This window comes from Anopheles darlingi, chromosome 3 (assembly GCF_943734745.1).
Source record: "Anopheles darlingi chromosome 3, idAnoDarlMG_H_01, whole genome shotgun sequence".
In the NCBI taxonomy this organism is placed as follows: domain Eukaryota; kingdom Metazoa; phylum Arthropoda; class Insecta; order Diptera; family Culicidae; genus Anopheles; species Anopheles darlingi.
This window is the reverse complement of record NC_064875.1, coordinates 6,811,467-6,829,299: the sequence shown is the minus strand read 5'-3', so window position 1 is coordinate 6,829,299 and position 17,833 is coordinate 6,811,467. Positions and strand designations below refer to the sequence as shown.

General features: G+C 49.8%; 1 protein-coding gene across 1 annotated transcript; it reads left to right on the top strand.

The window, feature by feature from the left end:
• Positions 1-208: 208 nt before the first annotated feature.
• LOC125958238 (protein twist-like) lies at positions 209-9,644 on the top strand. The gene is made up of 3 exons (XM_049691469.1): positions 209-722; positions 891-1,788; positions 9,221-9,644. Exons 1-3 carry the CDS (start codon positions 209-211, stop codon positions 9,465-9,467), a joined length of 1,659 nt encoding a protein of 552 aa, XP_049547426.1. The 3' UTR covers positions 9,468-9,644.
• Positions 9,645-17,833: the final 8,189 nt, after the last annotated feature.

Here is a 17,833-nt window from a genome sequence, read left to right as displayed (position 1 = left end):
GCGCGTCTCGTCTACCTACCTTTCGTCTGCACATTTCGGAGTGATTGATTGAGTGTGGCGCTAATTGTGAAAATTGGCCCTCGAAAAGCGGAGAAGGAGACGCTCTTTTTGGGACAAGTGTGTGTGTGTGTGTGTTTGACGGTGAAGTGGTATTTGATAGCAGCAGAGCAGTGCCGCGAGATCCATCGCGAGTGTTGCGTCTTCGAACATGGCTACCAGTGGACGTTCACCGGACTCTCCGCGACTAATACTGGACATTAGTGGTAACGGTAGCAAGATGGCAACCAGCCCACCACAGCCTAGCTATGGACCGAAGGGCCCAACGCATCGATCCCCTCCGAAGAAGCTGGTCAAGGTGGAGCTGTTCGATAGCAACCAAAACCATCAGCATCATCCAAGCTACGAGCTGCTGCAGCACGTACCACGAACCATTCCTGATCTCTATCCGATCCAGCAACAGCAGCAGCAGCAGCATCAACACTCGCTACACCATCCCGATGTGCAGGACCTGCAGGACGATCCGCATCATCAACAGCAGCAGCAACAGTTACATCAGAATCCTGACTTTGGTGTGCTGATGCAGCATTCGTCGTCGTCGTCGTCGTCGTCTCGCATCGTTGCATCCAGTGATGCGTCACTAGAGTCTCCGAACTCCGGCATCTATCTGTACCAGGGAGTGCCGGTGTTGGGATCGGCCGAGCACCCGGATCAGCACCATCCACGTCTGCAGCTCCCTTCGCTGCAATGCTACACGATGCACCATCAGCAGCCGGATCATCATCATCACCAGCAACACCATCAGCAGCAACAGCAACAGCAACAGCAGCATCACCATCATCATCATCATCAGGAGCACTGTTCGGCCCTGGCACAACTGGAAGCCCTGCCAGCGCTCGTCAGCTCGTACGTTTGCGATGAACCGATCATCAGCTTGAAGCAGAAACGAAACCGTATCGTGGATGCCGATTATGATTACGAGTTCGATCAGGCTTCACTAAGCCCACCGGATTGCTATCAACCGGAGAAGCGCCCCCGGTACAACAGTGGCGATGGTTATCCACCAACCGCACCACCACCACCACCACCACCACCAGCACCTTCATCCGGGACCGGTTACGTTTGGTGCTCGCCAGCGAATGGTGCCCCGGAGTACCACGGTGGACAGTACGGAACACAGGTTATGGCGTCCGGTGATCTACACGATGATGATGCTTCCTCGAATGGTTCCCGTGAGCGTGAGAAGCAGCAGCGTCGTTGCAGCCGGACCGGAACGCACGCACAGTACGGTTCTTCCGGTCCGGAGCCTGGATCGTACGATACCGGATCGTACTACACTACATTACAACACATCGGAGTGGCCACTCAACCGGGAGCCCCCACTGCGTCCACCCACGACGGTGGTCCATCGTCCTCGACGGGTAGTCCCCTGCTGGATGGGGCCGACTCCGAGAGTTGCTCCCTTTCCGTGACGTCCGCCGGTTCACCGATCAAGCTGGATGATTCCGGGTCCGGCCACTCGGTGCCACCACCGTCCGCGACGTCGCAACAATCGGAAGGGGCTGGCCGTACGAAAGGGAAGCGTGGACCACGGGCACCGCGCGTCCGGAAGCGTGTGGCCCGCGAATGCGTCAGCTACGACGAGGTGCAGAGTCAGCGCGTGATGGCGAACGTGCGGGAGCGGCAACGGACGCAAAGTCTGAACGAGGCGTTCGCGGCGCTGCGCAAAATCATTCCGACCCTGCCGAGCGACAAGCTGAGCAAGATCCAGACACTCCGGTTGGCATCGAGGTAAGTCGAAGCGAGAATACATCGAAGAACCGTTCTTTTTTTGGGGGGCGATCTGCATCTATTTGTCGGTTTTTTGTCTTGACACGTGGCATGCTGTTGCGTGAGTAAGATGAACGATCACTTGCCCGTGTGTACGCCGACCCAGTAAGTGGTCAGTCACTTTCTCATCAATTATTATTAAACCCGAATTGTCCTGTTTCGGGGTTTCGTGGAGCGATCTCTGATAGCCACGAAAAGGGAATCGTGTACGAAGGAGCGAAAGGCCGTTTGACCCTTTTCCATGCCCCCTGGCGCTGCTCTGGCATGCCGTTAACCCCTTTTTTCAAACCGTTCCATGCTTTCCTGCCAAATGGTCAGTTAAAGATCATTTATAAGAACACCCCTTTACACACCCACTCTCGCGCCAACAACCATCTTCTGCCAGACATTTTTCTCGTGTTTTAAGCAGCAAAAAAAAGGAAACAAATAACGTGTTCTCCACCCTCTCCCCCTTCCCCTCGAAGCCCGTCACGTCGCGACATTTAAACACATCGGGAAAGCTGCTGATGAAAAATGAAAAATATCCGGCCAAACTCCCAGACCGGTGAGAAGTGAGAAGGCGAGCGAGCGCGCGAGCGCACGAACGAAAGAGACAAATAAATAGTCTTCCCCCGGGGAGATCGACGCGGCACATCGCGGTTCGCGAGAGATGATCAATGGTTTTCCACCGTGCGAATGACACACACCCGGCCGTCCCCCGATTGAGTTATGCGTTTATTCCCGAATCGTCGAAGAGGCGATGTTTGAATTATGTGCCACGCACCGGGAATCGTCGGGAATCGTTTCTGGAGGAAAAACCTGAAAAGGCGCATCGTGAAAAATCAATTCTCGATCTCGATACTACTTCCGCTCGTTCCCTTAGCTGCCATAGGGTAAAAAACAGCAAAGATTTACGATTTAGTTCGGCGTTTGGTTGTCAGGCGTGCAAAAATGCTGAAATGATCGCGCGATCGCGCTCGCGACACAACTGGTTTGGGACATGTGATCATCGTGAACGGCGCGAGACGCAGGTGCCGCCATTCGAAACCATTTCAAAGCGCTCAGCGCCGCTGTCGCAGCTCTGTCTGTGTCTGTCGGCGTACCAGGGCGGGAGAGAACGGGAGAAAGGGGAAGAATTCTATTTCACATTCGATTAGCGTCACGCGATTTGACTGTTGTTCCCTTCGGTGTTCTCCTCCTCACCGAGCACTCTAGATGGAGGCGCCTAGTACCTGACGTTTTTTTTTAAAATATTTTGCCGTTTCAAGTTCAAGCTGGATCACTTCTTGGAACAATAAATACACGTGATCCTTGCAAGTTTAAAATTTTAACTTCTGAAAACAAAAACAGAAGATGAATTCTGATTATCTGATATTTTTATCAGAGCATTGCTTCATTGGTTTCATTTTATTAGCTTACTTTGTTGTTTTTTTTGTTTTGTGTGTGAATTTCGCAAACCCCTAGAGCGACGAAAGGGAAGATCGGGCCCCCTTTCGGGTCGCTCTAGTGTGTGGTCTCGCAGTCTAGCACACTTGTTCTCGTCCCCGCGCGCACCCAACACCTTTCAAGTGAGGCACCGAGTGAAAGGGGCCATTCATTCAACTTTTCTTACATTAACACTAGAGGCCACTGCGCCAAGCGTGTACGTACTCACGCACGCACGCACGCACGGGGCGTCAAGTGCGACATAAATTACCGAACCCGGGGAAACCGCGCGCTCGTGCACACACACACACGCGCGCACACGCACGAGCACTCATTCTAGTTCGTGCCAGACGCGGACCAAGAGAAAACGGTTCTCGGCGATGGGTTTTCGGTTTTTGGTTTTTGCTTTTTTTTTCGGGAAACCTGAGACACCCGCCAGACGCGACCGTTTCGTCGTTATGCAAGCCGCGGTACCACAGCCGCCGCCGCCGCCGCCACCGCCGCCGCCGCCGCCACCGCCGGGCTGCCATACTGCTGTTCAGCTGTTCGGCGATGCTCGTACGCTCGGTCGCAGCAACGACCGCCACTAGCCACCAACCGTTTGATGTTTCCAATAGTAGGCACCGAGACCAGAGACGCCACCGTGTGACCCCCGGGGATGACGTGAATTATGGGTTGTCTCTCACACACACACACCCCTTTCGGTGGCCAAACGGCAAGCGTGGATGAGAGGGTCCGGGACCGGGACCGTGAAGGGCTTTATTTACTTTCGTTTAGTACATTCTGGTTGCCCCGCCTGGTGTCTAATGTGTTTTGGTTGCGATTTGCGAAAATGTTGTCTTGTCGACGCGCACTATAGAAACACATGCGTGTGTGCGTGTGTGCGTTTATAGCCTACTAGGAGTTTGAGGACTGTAAGCGACAGTGCGCTTTAATTACGTCGCCGTATCGCAGCAAACGGAGTGAGGTCTTTGTATTCAAAGTTGTGGCCGACTTCGATGAGTAATCTGTTACATGATAGCTTCAAAGTCCTCATTTGACATTTTTGCTTCCCCCTAGCTAGCTTCTAGCTCACGCCAACCGCGTGTATGTGTGTGTGTGTGTGTTTGTGTGTTTGTGGAACAGGTTTCGATTGCTCACCGGCTGCGTTCGCTGGGAGGATCGTGACGCAATATGGAGCGAAATGACACATTCCACTTGATCCCAGAGCTAAGCTAGGGTGGCTAGCGATCAGTCGTCTACGGACAAAGAGGCATACCGTAGACGGTGGGAAAATTCTCAGCTCAGTTCCTCCCACCCCTGGAGTACCACCCCGTCGTATGATGTCATGTGATGGCAGCGCGGAAAGCGGATGATCCTGACTCCCCGAGACTCCCGAATTCCCGAACACAAAGCGTCTGACAAGAAGATCGTGCGCGCATCTCATCGACGGAGCAGCATCATCATCTTCATCTTCACGGAGGGCAGGTTGCCGGGTATGCCTCCCCGTCTTCCTCACAACCCCCGGGAGGGGGGACTTGTGTTTATATGGACTCTCATATACCATATTTTAGTGTCGATCGCCCGCGGTCGTTACGCGAAACATGTGTCGAGTTGTTCATTATGCGTTCGTTCTGGCATCCGCGATGGAATGAAGCATTCCCGTCGTCATGCTGCCGTTTCGAACATCGCTTCTCAGCTTCTTGGGAATGACAATGAGCGATTCGCTCCAGAGCCAGCTCGGGTTGGAAGGGGTTAGAGGGGAAGAGAGGAGGAGCAGGACGTTCCACAATCCAGCGAATCATCCACGAAGATGGACGAGAAAAAAAGGCGCGCGCTCGCGGGATGAATTTATGTTTTTCCACCCAACAACGGGAACTTTATGCTCCTCTTTTCGTCGTTGTGTTTTATGTAGCTTCCCCTCCCCCCCGGGAGGGGTGGGATCCGGCGCAACATCCGAGTTATTGTTTTGCTTGTTGTCTATCCTGCGCGTTGCGTTGTTTTTTCCTCACGTTGCTTCCTCTCCCGTGCCAGTGCCGTGGCTTCCCAACCGAGGTTTGTTATCCTTAACCCCTTGCGAGCGTCTTGCTAGTGGATTATTCAATGCCCAACACCGAGCACCAACAGCACCACCATCACCGTAATCGTGTTCGTTGTGGTCTTCGCGGTGAAAAATCGTTTTCACATCGCGCTGCACCGTCTACTGCCGGTGATTGACGGACGGATGGACGGACACAGGATTCAGGGGGTGGGGTGGGTGTTGGGTTAACGGCGCTGAAGGCCGGTTGGCAGTTAATTAACATCACATTTTATGCCGTACCGGGCTACAAGCCGTCGCCGCCGCAGAGGAAAGAACAACAATAGGTAAAGAGAGGTGCGTGAGTGTGGTTGAAGGGAAAGAAGGGGTCGCTGGCTGACGCTATCTGAACCCGCCTTGGACCGGACCGGACTCGGTGAACGCTCGGCATTGTCCAGAGAGTGGAGTAGAGTACAAATGCGCCCGCTGTTGATCGTCTTAGCAATAAGTGTGGTTATGTTGTAGCGTGTCCCTAACCTCAACGCGATCACCCTGACAGCGGACACTCTCGGGTAACCACTCTTTGGAATGCTCCCCGATATACTTCAAAACGAACGGTTCTTCAACTTTTTACGCGACTTTTTCATATTTGGCCAACATCTGGCACCGGCACCCCTTACACCTCCTCGTGCTCCAAACACAAACAAAAAAAACCAACCTCCGGAGAGTGTGTTTTGGCGGGATCCAAACCCCGAATGGAACTGTTGATGAGTCCGACTTCCGCTTGCGACACACCGAAGAATGGCCATCCAACCTCTCCAGTGTCGGCTGCTCCTGGGACTCGATCGCTTTGCGCCTTCGCTCGCAGCCTGCTTCTCGACATCGAATTGTCAACTGCCGGTTGGACGATTCCCGTTTTTTTGAGTTTGTTTCAGTCCTTTCATTCCGTCCTGTTCGTCTTCTCGAACGCCTCTTATGAAATTGTCGCCAAAAATGGAGGGCTCTTGAGTTGAACTCGATAACAAAAAAACATCTCCCCTTCTGGTTTTAGTTTTTGTTGCCTTCATATTTGGCCAAACACATTTAGCCAGTTTTAATGCGACACTTTGCGACGCGTAATGGCGCTCCCTTGGGAAACTGCGACAGCGGATGCGAAGCAACGAATAAAGAACGAAGAAATGGGATGGACGTTCCCGGGACGTTGCTTATGATGGATGGTTCATGCAGGGCGCAAGCAGGTTAATGCTTAACCCTTTATTGCGATCGTTTAAAATGGAAGACACAAGATGAAAAGGGGGCCACGAGATGAATGGCCGGCCGGTCGGTCGGTTGGGGCTTTTCTTCGGCAAGATGGTGGCAGATGCTGGTGTTTGGGTTCGTTGTTAGGCGAGTGTGTGAGTGTAAGTGATGTAGTACCGTTACTCGCTGCTATGCTTGCCTTTGATCTTTCAAGAGGTGCCTAATTTGGATCATCCTTTTCAACGGACAAAAACCGCTTCGTAATAAAAGCGTTTAAGTGAAGTTTCCAAAACCGCATCATATGCTGCTTATGCTACACCTTTGGTTCCCCCTTAGCTACGGCCTACTGCCACATTGTATCCCGAGCTATGTATGCCGGAGCTGTCATCACGCATCGAGATGTCAACTGCGGGCAACAACAACAGCAACTACAACAGCCATTCAATGGCCGTGGCAAGTGACAGACCGATACCGGGATCATCCGTGTAACGGAGTGCTCTCAGCTCGTAGTAGTCGTAGAATATGCTTCTATTCCTCCGTCACCCCCCGGGGGAATGTTCTTCCGCCTTCGGAAGACAAATGGCGTAGCAACGATCCAGGCGGGGGGCGGAAAAGGTTTTTCGGGAAGTCAGTCGATCGGAACGGAACGATGATCAGCTTGATGATTGATGTGTGAGCGACCGTGGGGAGTGGAGGGTTCGTAGTACGGAAGCGTCCCCTTTCCGTGTTCACCTCCCCTCCCCGTGTTCTCGAGATGCGCCCTTGCGATGAACGGTTTTTAATTGACTTTTTCGGGAGTCACGTCGCGGCCTGGTGTCGCGTGAGTCCGTCCCGGTCCGACGTGGTTTTTCACACTTTTCTTTGTTCTGCCAATCAGACGGTGGCCGGTGGGGCATGAAATATGCGTTTCAATTAGCTTGCGATTGGATCGCTAACGGGAACTGAAGGAATCCTCTGGCTGGACCAATCCAAATCAGGTCAGTTCAGAAGAGAGAGAGAAAGAAGAGAGTAGGAGTGCTGTCTGCACCGCCGCGTCGCGCCTGATCTAAACAGTTTAATATGCCTAAGACAACCCGGAACCACTTTCATCGCTGGCAGCGAAATCGTTTTATCGTTTGCCTCTTTTTGGGGGCATTTCGTTTCGCGCCCTTCAGACACGGTCGAGGCGATTCTCGCGAGTTTTCCGTGTGCTGTGCTCTGCTCTTTGCGTTAGCGGAATATTCCGTGGCGGCAACCGTTTCCGGATGTTGTAAAAATTGTCCCTTTATGGTCCGCAATAAATAAAATGGGTCGCACAGTGTGACGGTGTCCAACAACACCGTGGCACAGAAACCCGTGACGCACCGTGTGTCTGATCTGGTGAAGACCACAACGACGCCGACGACGACGACGACGACTCCCGGGGCAATGTGTTGTCTGCTTATGCCGGTGGCTGACGGGTTGACAGTCGCTTGATGTTTGGTGAGCGGCTATAGTGAGAGCGTATGAGCGTTCCCATGATCGCACTTTCCGCGCGGTCCAGGATACTCGCCAAACGGAGGAGTTGGAGGATTGATTTATGTGCGGTATAATACCCTGGAAGGCGCATCGAATTGCGTCTTGCTTCAGCCTTCGGTTTTAATGGTATTTTCCTGTGGTGTTTAACGCGTGGGAGCCATTCCCTTTGTGTGGACTGTGGGGAGTCTAACAACAATCGGTTCCTGGCGAATGGTGGCCATCGAATAGCTACTGATGATGCGAGCGCATGACGAGGTCCTTTGACGTGACGAGATTATTGAAGAGCATCGCCATCGAAGAAGGGTATTTGGTTAAAGCAGTAGATTTTTGGTACCCCAAGGATCTGGATTGTTTAATCCTGTTTAGATGTCGATATGTTTAATGTCCTACGTCCGATTATCTCGACTGAAATGGTCCATTAGAATTTCCTAAGGCTACTTTGCTGTAAAGTCTTATTATATATTTTCCTAGGGACATTCATAATTTTATATTCCTGAATTCCCATATATTTCCTCAGTTCAATAATCCTTCGTATTCTACGATGCAAAAATGCGATCCAAGGTTGAAGAATTAATCGTTGAATCGATCTTCCTTACAACTACAGCATCTTCTTCTGCCATCTGCATCCTTAACTTCACCTTCCAAAGCGCAAAACCCAAACGTCCGCTTTATTACAACATGCAAAATCCACAGAAAACCCTCGCAAGGAAAAGCCCAAACCCGCACCGAACGGAGAATTCCCAAAAAGCCAAGAAAAATTATAGGACCCGCGTAAAAATTTCCCAAAAACCGATCCTTCGTGGCGTGATTTCCGCTCAGAATTCCCCCGGACGAAAATTTCCCACTACTTCCTCGAACGCGCGGACCCAGACCCGGGACTCTTGGTCCTCTGGTTGCTTGATCTCATTGGCGGCGGCGGCGTCGTCGTCGTTGGCTTCCTTAAAAGCAAAGCCCGACCGAAGCGACCGAAAACCATAACAGGATTGCAACGGAAAATCCAGTTAGTCCTGTCGGCCGGGCCGATCGGATCGGTCGGGGTAGTTTGCGGGGATTCCCGTGTACCGCGCCCATCCATCGCCGACGGTGTTTTTCGGTGGGTGTCGTTTGTTTGTTTGTGTTTACGTCCGCGTGTAACAGCCTTGCTTTTATCAACAATGAATCGTCGCCTTTTTAAAGGCCCAGCCAGCCATCTTCTTACCTTACTCAATACCTTCTTGCTCTCTCTCTCTCTCTCTGTTTGTTTCCTTCTCCTCACAGATACATCGATTTCCTGTACCGGGTGCTGTCGAACAACGAGCTACCGGCGATGCTGGACGAGCACAAGAACATGGCGACGGTCGGTGGGGCACTCCAGTTCTCTGGCAGCGGTATCCTGGCGCACGAGAAGCTCAGCTACCTGTTCAGCGTGTGGCGCATGGAGGGCGACTGGAGTAACGGCTCATCCGGTTCTTCGCCGGTGTGCGGCGGTTCCGGCGAACCGACCGACGGTGGCGGGAAGGACTGACTAGACGGCCGATTCCGGTTTCGATGAGGATCCTGCGGAAACCGGAATCAGAGTTGCCCATGTGAGTGTATGTGGGAGAGTGTGTATGTGAATGTGTGTGTGTGTGTGCGTCGAAGGCGAAGCGTCAAACGCGTCCGCGTACAGTCTAGCTGTGGTGTGCCTGTCTGCCATCAACCTTCCAACAAGTGTGCAGGCCGCCCTATATTTAACTATTCAAGTATTATATCAGCATAAGAGAGAGAGAGAGAGAGAGAGAGAGAGAGAGAGAAAGAGAGAGCGATTGCGGTATATCAATTGCTGGCATCGTTGCAGCATCAGGCAGCTAGGCTTTCCAAAGAAAAGATAACCGAATGGATCGCATTCGATCGGATCCATATCTTCGGTAGGAGCTGCTCTCAGTGCATGAGTCGCAAACGTCGTGACGTCATAATTCCATAGGTTAAGCAACCGTTTCGACCATTTTATTAGCCGTCGTAAGAAGCGCATTCTGTTCAGTAAGAAACCTTTCCCCTTCCTAACTCACTCAGGCATTCCCGTGTACTGCCTTGCATTTGAGTTGGCCTCCAATTTCGATAGACCTTCGATAGTCGGCAAAGGATCTCTTTCCAGAATGAGAAAGAGTGTCCATTTGCCTGATAATCTTTGGGAAAAACCGTGGATCCCCTGTACAGCTAACGTAGATTGTAAGACAAGTGCGAAGTTCGAATTCGATTTCGCTCTAGCATAAGACCACCCTAGGATTACATGATATCCGTTTAATCCACAATACCGCCCATCCGGAACTTCCGATCCAACTCAAAATTCCAGTTCTTTAGGATTTAGGCTTTAGGTCCATACGAAAAAAAAAACAGCTAGAAAGACGTTGTGCTCTAGCAGTAGCTCGTAGAATTAACATACTGGATGTACTGTTGTGATTGCATCACGTGACGGCATCCCGACCAATCGAACGCCGTACAGTCGAAGAGCGAAGAATATAGCGATATCATCGTAGGTGTATATACGCCTTGGCGTTTCTAAAATAAGAACATTGTGGTTTTCCTGCCGAGAAAAGAGAATGGCCGAGGGAAATAATTGAAAAATTCCGAAACTGAAGCCGGCACCCGGTCGCTGCTGAACTAGATTGATTGGTGTTCTCGGTGTACAAACGGACGGACCGGAACACAGCGACCGTTGTTGCGTGGCCTGCTACTGCTGCTGCTGTTGTTGTCTTACCGAGTTCGTGTTGAAAGCATTGATGATCTTGACGGTTCAGTTCCGGCGGCCTGTGGTGGCCGATGGTAAAGACAGAGTATCTTCACTTCCTTGAGGTTTTGCTTCAACCATCCTATCGACCATCAGCAAACGGATGAGCAAGTGGTTGCCATTTTGCTTTGCTCAGGCCACATAAACCCCGCTCCAACGGCCATTTTTAAACAAGGTAAAATGGACGATAGAACCGAATCCGAACCGAACGACCATCCAGTAAAGGTAATGCAAAGGCCGAACCATCCGAAACAAAAAAAACCCCTGCCCTGCCCTGGCTGACGCACAAGAGGACGGCATCATCGGAATATGGTCCCGAAAACGGAATGACAAAGAACGTTCCTCCATTCTCGGTCGCCTCTTTGTGACGGGTTCCGTCGTTTCCTAACGATCCGCTTTTTGATCTCGCAGCGTCCGCAACGAATCCGGCCAAGAAAGAGGCAGACCAGAGAAGACAGTGGCAAACCCCGCGGGGTCCCCGGGGTGGTTTAGGTAATCGGATATTTTCTTGGAAGCCACTCCTGCTTGTTGTTCTTCACTCTTCCACTTTGACCTCCGTCCAGAACAGTCGGCGACCCCGGGAGTTTGGGCGATTCCTTTAACGTCTTATACATCGACAATACATGTTTATAGGTTTTAGTTTTATGAAATGGAACACAATTTAACTATATAACCTCTTTCCTTTTTATGACTTACGGGACGAAATTGTTTCCGTTCAAGTTCTCAGTTTGCTTAAGACTGGTCTACTAGCCAGTCCAGTATCATACATTCAGCCGCCGCACTGTAACCGTTCTGACGTCATGGATGACTGGATGGCTACGGAACGGTTTTGGTAAGATTTTTAAATAAATCATCCATTCGCCTTGCGCCATAACGCTATGCTTATGCTTACGGGCCCGTTACCATGATTATGTTCCCATTTCATCGTTTTCCCTTTTTCTCCCCCGGCTACGCTAGTGTTTGGGACAATTTTAATTAACTTCTGCTCCCGATGCAAGCGATGTTGAAGGTTTCTTCATTTCAGCATCGTTTAACTATCTGTGAACTATTCTTTCGGGTATGTGTGTGTGAAGTGCGCTAGTTGGAGATTTATAAGGTTTGTGCCACCATTTCTCGAGGCAAGTCTCCGAGGATCCGGTGCTGGATGTTCCGCCGTCGTGAGGATAAGGAATAAACTCATCGATCATGCGACGCATTTCCGGAATGAACTTGGAATAAAAACGTTCCCAAACGTTCCTATGATTTATGTGGCGCAGCAAGGAATTAACACCGACTAGCTGCTGGATTATATCACTCTCTATACTTTCTTTTGCATTTCGTTTATCAACACATGATTTATTGCAAATCGTTTTCTCTTCGGCGCAACGCGATCGGCGATCCACAGAATCGGGCATTTGATTTAGCGCGAGAACCATTTTACGATCGACCAGCGGTAAGGTAAACTAGCTCTTTCGTGGCTGCACAGCAGCAGCAGCAGCATGATCGATGCTGATCGCCCTAGCCGTCGCCGGTGACAAGGAATCAAATAAACATCCAACGAGCCAACCAGTGGCAAAGGGAGAAGAATAAAACTTCCTCGACTTTTGTTTACTTCGGAAAACTGTTCGACATTAAAACTCAAAGGAAAAAAAATATGGTGAGAAAATGCCCCTCCCTGGCTCTACCACCCTTTTCCTGTTCCCAGTGTGGGTCTATTATGTCGCCGGTTGGAGTGAGCTCGCCCGCTCCGCCCGATAACGCCAGAATAATGGTAAATATTTATGAAAAATCGAGCATTTTCGGGTGTTTAATTGGGAAGATGGAACCGGGCGAGATATGCAGCGACAGTGACAGCGAGACAGCCGGTCGGTTGTTGATTTGTTGGAGTTTTCGGTTTTGTTTTCGAAATTCGTTTAGTTGGTGCCAACGCTGGAAAGAAATGCGGTAATACGGGATGGATCAACGGGGGTTTTTGGGGGATGTTTTGAAATCCTCGGTAGGCCCCGCTGTGGAAGCAGAAGACATTATCTTTGACTACAAGTGACACGGCAGAAGCCAATGGCAATTGGTAAAAGTGCAAGAGAATGGTGCATTAATTTGACTTACGTCAATCATGTCGGAGCCAGCATTTGCTTCCTAAAACTCACGGGAACTTAAACATGTGTTCAGGCTCTCGTTGTTTAAGATAAACTTTTATTATGCAATTCCGTCTTAATTTGTATGATTCTCATGCATTTTTTTAAAATATGATGCAACTGACCTATACAAAGATCAGCTACTTGATTTGGTGTAACATAGTCAGAGGGGAAATCATTAAATATGATTCGGTTTTACAAAACAAACTTCGACAAACGGTTTACTTCGTACCAAAGGGAAGAAGATCCTTTAGAATCTTTAGAAGCTGACCTTTTGGGATCTGTGTTTAATCTAGAGTCTTAGTTACATCTAAATAATGTAAAAGATATCCGAACACCCGTTATGATCACTAGAAGAAACTCAATTCAGTTATTACTTTTTAAGATTATAGCTTTATATCTATAAAAGAGATGAGAAATTAATTCTGCCTTATTTTAACTTAACTAAACTTATATTTTAACTTCAATTAATATATCTTTGTTGGTATATTGAAATGCAATTTGGCCCCCATATTGATTTGTTGATACCGTTATCTATTATCGTCCATGAACACATTGTTCTTCACTACATTAATAACAGATTTATTTAACGGATGAATACATTTCTCGAATGTGTGCTTAGCACGGATTAACGCTCCACAGATTCAATCGATCTCTGTTCGAAAGCGTGCTGCTCGCCCATTCCGAAACATCAATATCATGGCTACCGATCGCCAAAGGGCCAAACACCACCAAAAACCGTCGATGACTCATGCCCCCAAAAATAATGTCACGACCGCCCCGAGCAATACACCAACAGCGCTAAAACCCAGTAGTGCTGTGCTATTGCTGTTACTACTACTGTTTATTATTTTTTCTGCACTCTTTTAGGCGCTTGAGGTGATCCCATTTTCAAACCCACGGAAAGAACGGGAACCGCCTCGCGCAAAGACCGCTTATCGTCATCGGTCGCGTTGCACCGGGATGCATGTTGATTTCAAAGCATTACGAAGGCGAATGGTACCAGCAGCAGTTCCGTTCCGCAGTGTTGGCGCGAGGCGGACGCAATATCAACAGCAACAAAAAAAAACGCTCGCCTGGTAGGTAGCATTTCCCGGCCAAAGGGGCAAACTCTGGTAACCTAGTCTAGACGGTCTGCTGGGCCTAGGGCCGGTTGTGTGGTTGGCGTAAAAGTAGTAAAAAGAAGAATAAAAGGGAAATTAGTCTATTGATTTTGCTGGTTTTATGCGGAGGAGCGACTGTGCATGCAGATGATGCATTGCGAGACGCAACGCTCTCCGTTGGAACCGCGAAGCGAAAACACAACGACAATGCGAAGAAAACCAACATCGTATGCTACCGTCTCGTAGCATACGGACTTGTGCATGAGCACCACTATACGGTGCACGCGCGCACACACACACAAACAGTGCACCGGAGACCATAAAACGAAGCGGCAGTTAAAACGAGTGCACCAAACATCCAACGAAGACGTTAACAGAGATGTCGCTGCCGATGATGATGCAGACGATGCGCTCCTGGTTGTGCTTCTTTGGCTCTCTGGCTGGTGCCCATCTGCCCTGATGCCCCTGGACTGAACGTGACAATGTGTTACGAAGCACGAACGCAGACCGCGCTCATCGGTTGCACCTGCATCGTTGCCAAGCATCATCATCGGAGCATCATTCTGATGCGGAAATCATAAAGCAACCGGTTCCGGTTCCGATAGTGCTGCTGACCACCGGAGTAGGCTGGGTCTCTTCACACACACACTAGTCTATCCTCGTCTTCTGAATTCCTTTTCCTGTTGAAAGCAGCTTAAATTATGATTTAACGAAACAGTAATGGAACTATTTGTCACGAAATAATTGCGCACAGTCCTGGACACGCTGGTGGCTTCCTGGAAGATGAAGTCCTCGTCCAGATGCTGCCGGTTGATCAATAAATTGCTTCACACCTTCTTAATGTACGTGCACGTGGCTCATTGGCCCTCCTTTTCGCTACCTCACCGAATTCCCGAAAACCGAATTTGCAAACGCGCGACAATGTGCCTTATGGTAATTGACTGCGACACAAACTACAACTAGTGGCCACTACGCAAGCAGAAGAGTGCAATTTCCGGACACACACACACACACCCCCACACAGAACCAACCGGCAGATCATAGCGCCTTTCGCTTCCTCTCTCGACGTGCAATTTGTTGCCATTTTATTGCAAACATATGCTGTCCAGCTGGTAAGACGATGAGGCGCATCAAGAGGGTAAGGCAGACAGGGCAGGCAGGGAGTGCTGGTTCGGACTCACCGATCCACTGGAGTCTTTATGATGCAAATTTACGGTCATTTCCTTCCAATGCATCGTTCCAACCGTCCTAGACTCACTGACTGGAGTGCGTTTTGTGCGGGTGTGTGTGTGTGTGTGTGTATGTGTGTGTAGATACACAAAGTATGCCCTAGGATCTTGGTGGTCCGGCGGCCATCGTTGGTGGTAGCAGCAACAAATAGTACCGATCGCTCGATCGATCTACCAAATTTCCGCGGAAGTAATCGAGATGGCAATGCGATGGCAATGCTGCCACTCGAAATACTCGAATGAAACATAAGCCGAGCGATCGCCCAACGCTTCGGTTCGCTTAACCGAACATGTCACACTTGGATTTGACAGCAGTTCCGGGGACTTGCTTGAGGGACAGATGATCTGCGGTTCCGGTTACCAGCAAGCCCCCGGGATCCCTGAGCTCTATTCAATCCATTCTCTCGAACGTCTCTAGCGGCGCATAATGGCGCCGGGGCCGGGAGTTTTGCTGGAATAATAAACGGATCCAGGAACGGCGAGGGATTTCATTCCATAAATCGTAAGAACAACAGAGCGCAAAACCCCTTTTCGAAACCATTAGCCCGGTCGCAACCGCTGGAGACTGATTGACGTTTGAGGGCCATCGCCGTCCCATTGCCCTTCACAAATCCTCTCTCTCTCTCTCTCTCTCTCTCTGTCTGTCCCTTGGTTCCGCAGAGTTTTCCACAGCTAATTTGCATTTCTGCAGGACTCCCGCAACGTGGGAATTGCCGGTCGGCTGGTTTTGTGGCGGCTGCCATTCTCGGTATATCTGCCCAGGCCAGAAGGGATGCTGTAAAATGCGGCGCAGGAGACGATCGGTTGAGGATCCGTTCCTTCCTCTCCAGTGCCTGATAGCTGCCCTGAATGGCATAAAACATTTGGCGCTCCAAGACCGAACTGCCGACTAAATGAATCATAAAATTCCCGATCGCGACGCGCGATCGATAAGCAAAAGATCGCGTGCAGATCACGGAATGGCCGACTGGCTGGCGTTATTCCCTGGAACTATCGTACGATTTTCATGAGTATTCCAGCGCGCTCTCTAGACTTCCGTATCGCAGCCACTGCAACGCGTTGCTTCGTGACTTTTTGGTGCATTTTTAATTGTTTCTGTTCCACATTCGGTCCTTCGCTTCCCGGCGCATCATCAGCAGCACAGAGCAACGAATGGCAGCACCGAAGCAAAAGGCGAACTGCTGTGTGAGGAAAGAATTACATTTTTTTAATGAGCTACGGATGATAAATTTCCGTGGTGTGGTTGAACCGCAGGGAGAGGCTTTTCCCCGTCCAGCGGACGAGTTTTTCGCCTTTTTGGTTTCCTCTTTGTTTTGCTTTCCATGCACCCGGGGACGTCCCTGCACGTTATGTAAGGGAACCGGCGCACTGCATGTTTTCTCTGGATCACATTTTTTTTCGGTTTCGGTGCCTCCGAGTTCGACTTTGGCGATGGCGTCGTCGACGGATATTTATGAACGGCGATGTCAATTACCACCTCCGGGCAACACTAGCACACGGTGAAGTTGAAAGGTTTAAAAAGCGGTGGGGAGATGGGAACAATTGAAACAACACTTGGGCTGCCTCTAAAACTATTTCTTTATCCCAACAAAACAATAAAGTTGGGGTCGTGCGAGAGGGTAGGAAAACGATTAGCGCGTGATAAATGCTAGATAAAGCTACGGGAATTACGTCTCCTGTTGGGGGGAGGAGGTCGTGTGTGGTAAAAGGCTTTGAGCTTCCCCCTTTGGATGAGGTGTTTACGGGATGCGTGGGACATGTTTTAGTGTCGCGTTATGTCAGCAGGATCGTCGTGTTACCGGGGGAGGGAGGATAAATCACTGCACTGAGATGGAAACGCAACGATATCAGAGCGTCAGCAAGTTAGAATGAAAAGAGGCATCGATTGATTTGATTATCGATAGCGATGGAGAAAAGAAACGCATTTATCACATTTCAATTTCTCTATCCATTCTGACGATCCGTTGTAACCATCTGCTTGGTATTTAGATTCGCGTAAACGGAGCTGGTAGCGAAGGATCCTCAGAGTGGTGTCCAGCGGGGCTTGAGGAGGTCGATCTCCGCGTCTGACTTTATCCCGAATTTCCCGGGGGCTCTTTTTATACTAAAATCTGTCCCCAGAATTCAGAATGCGCGGTCTCGCTTGCACTAATTGCACTCCATGCGTCTCCATAGAGCTGGCTCCAAAAAAAAAATCAAAAAAAAATGGCCAAGGGTGAAATTCGTTTTAAACTTTCGTTTCAAATTTTAAAGTGGGGGTAGATGGCGCTCGGGTGCTGCGCCCAGTTCATGCGTTGAACGGGTAGACGGCGCTGACGACGGCCGATTGAGACGGCACAGCGTCCTCTACCCGTCTTTCGTGCGTTTAGAACTCTCGCTTCAGCACTTCATTAATTTCAAATTTAACCGTTTTTTTTTTCAAATTTTACCGATTGGTTATTAACTTAAATGAAACAAAAACCCCCTATTAGACGGTTCTCCGTTGCTAGTCCATTACCTCGTCTCGACATGTGATTCAATGTTCTTTCACGATAGTAGAAGTTATTGATTCTTAATCGACAAAACTAATCATTTCTTTAATTAGGTGGGTAGATTGAAAATTATTCTGTTAAATATATAGCTGTTCATTTCACCGTCCGCCCTTTTTTTGCATTTTTGACCATCTGGCCATCCCAGGG

Excerpts from the sequence above, each read along its gene's own strand:
- LOC125958238 (XM_049691469.1), top strand. The coding sequence starts at position 209 with ATGGCTACCAGTGGACGTTCACCGGACTCTCCGCGACTAATACTGGAC. Across the intron at positions 723-890 it reads CCCGGATCAGCACCATCCAC|CGCTCGTCAGCTCGTACGTT; the intron begins GTCTGCAGCTCC and ends AAGCCCTGCCAG. Across the intron at positions 1,789-9,220 it reads ACACTCCGGTTGGCATCGAG|ATACATCGATTTCCTGTACC; the intron begins GTAAGTCGAAGC and ends TTCTCCTCACAG.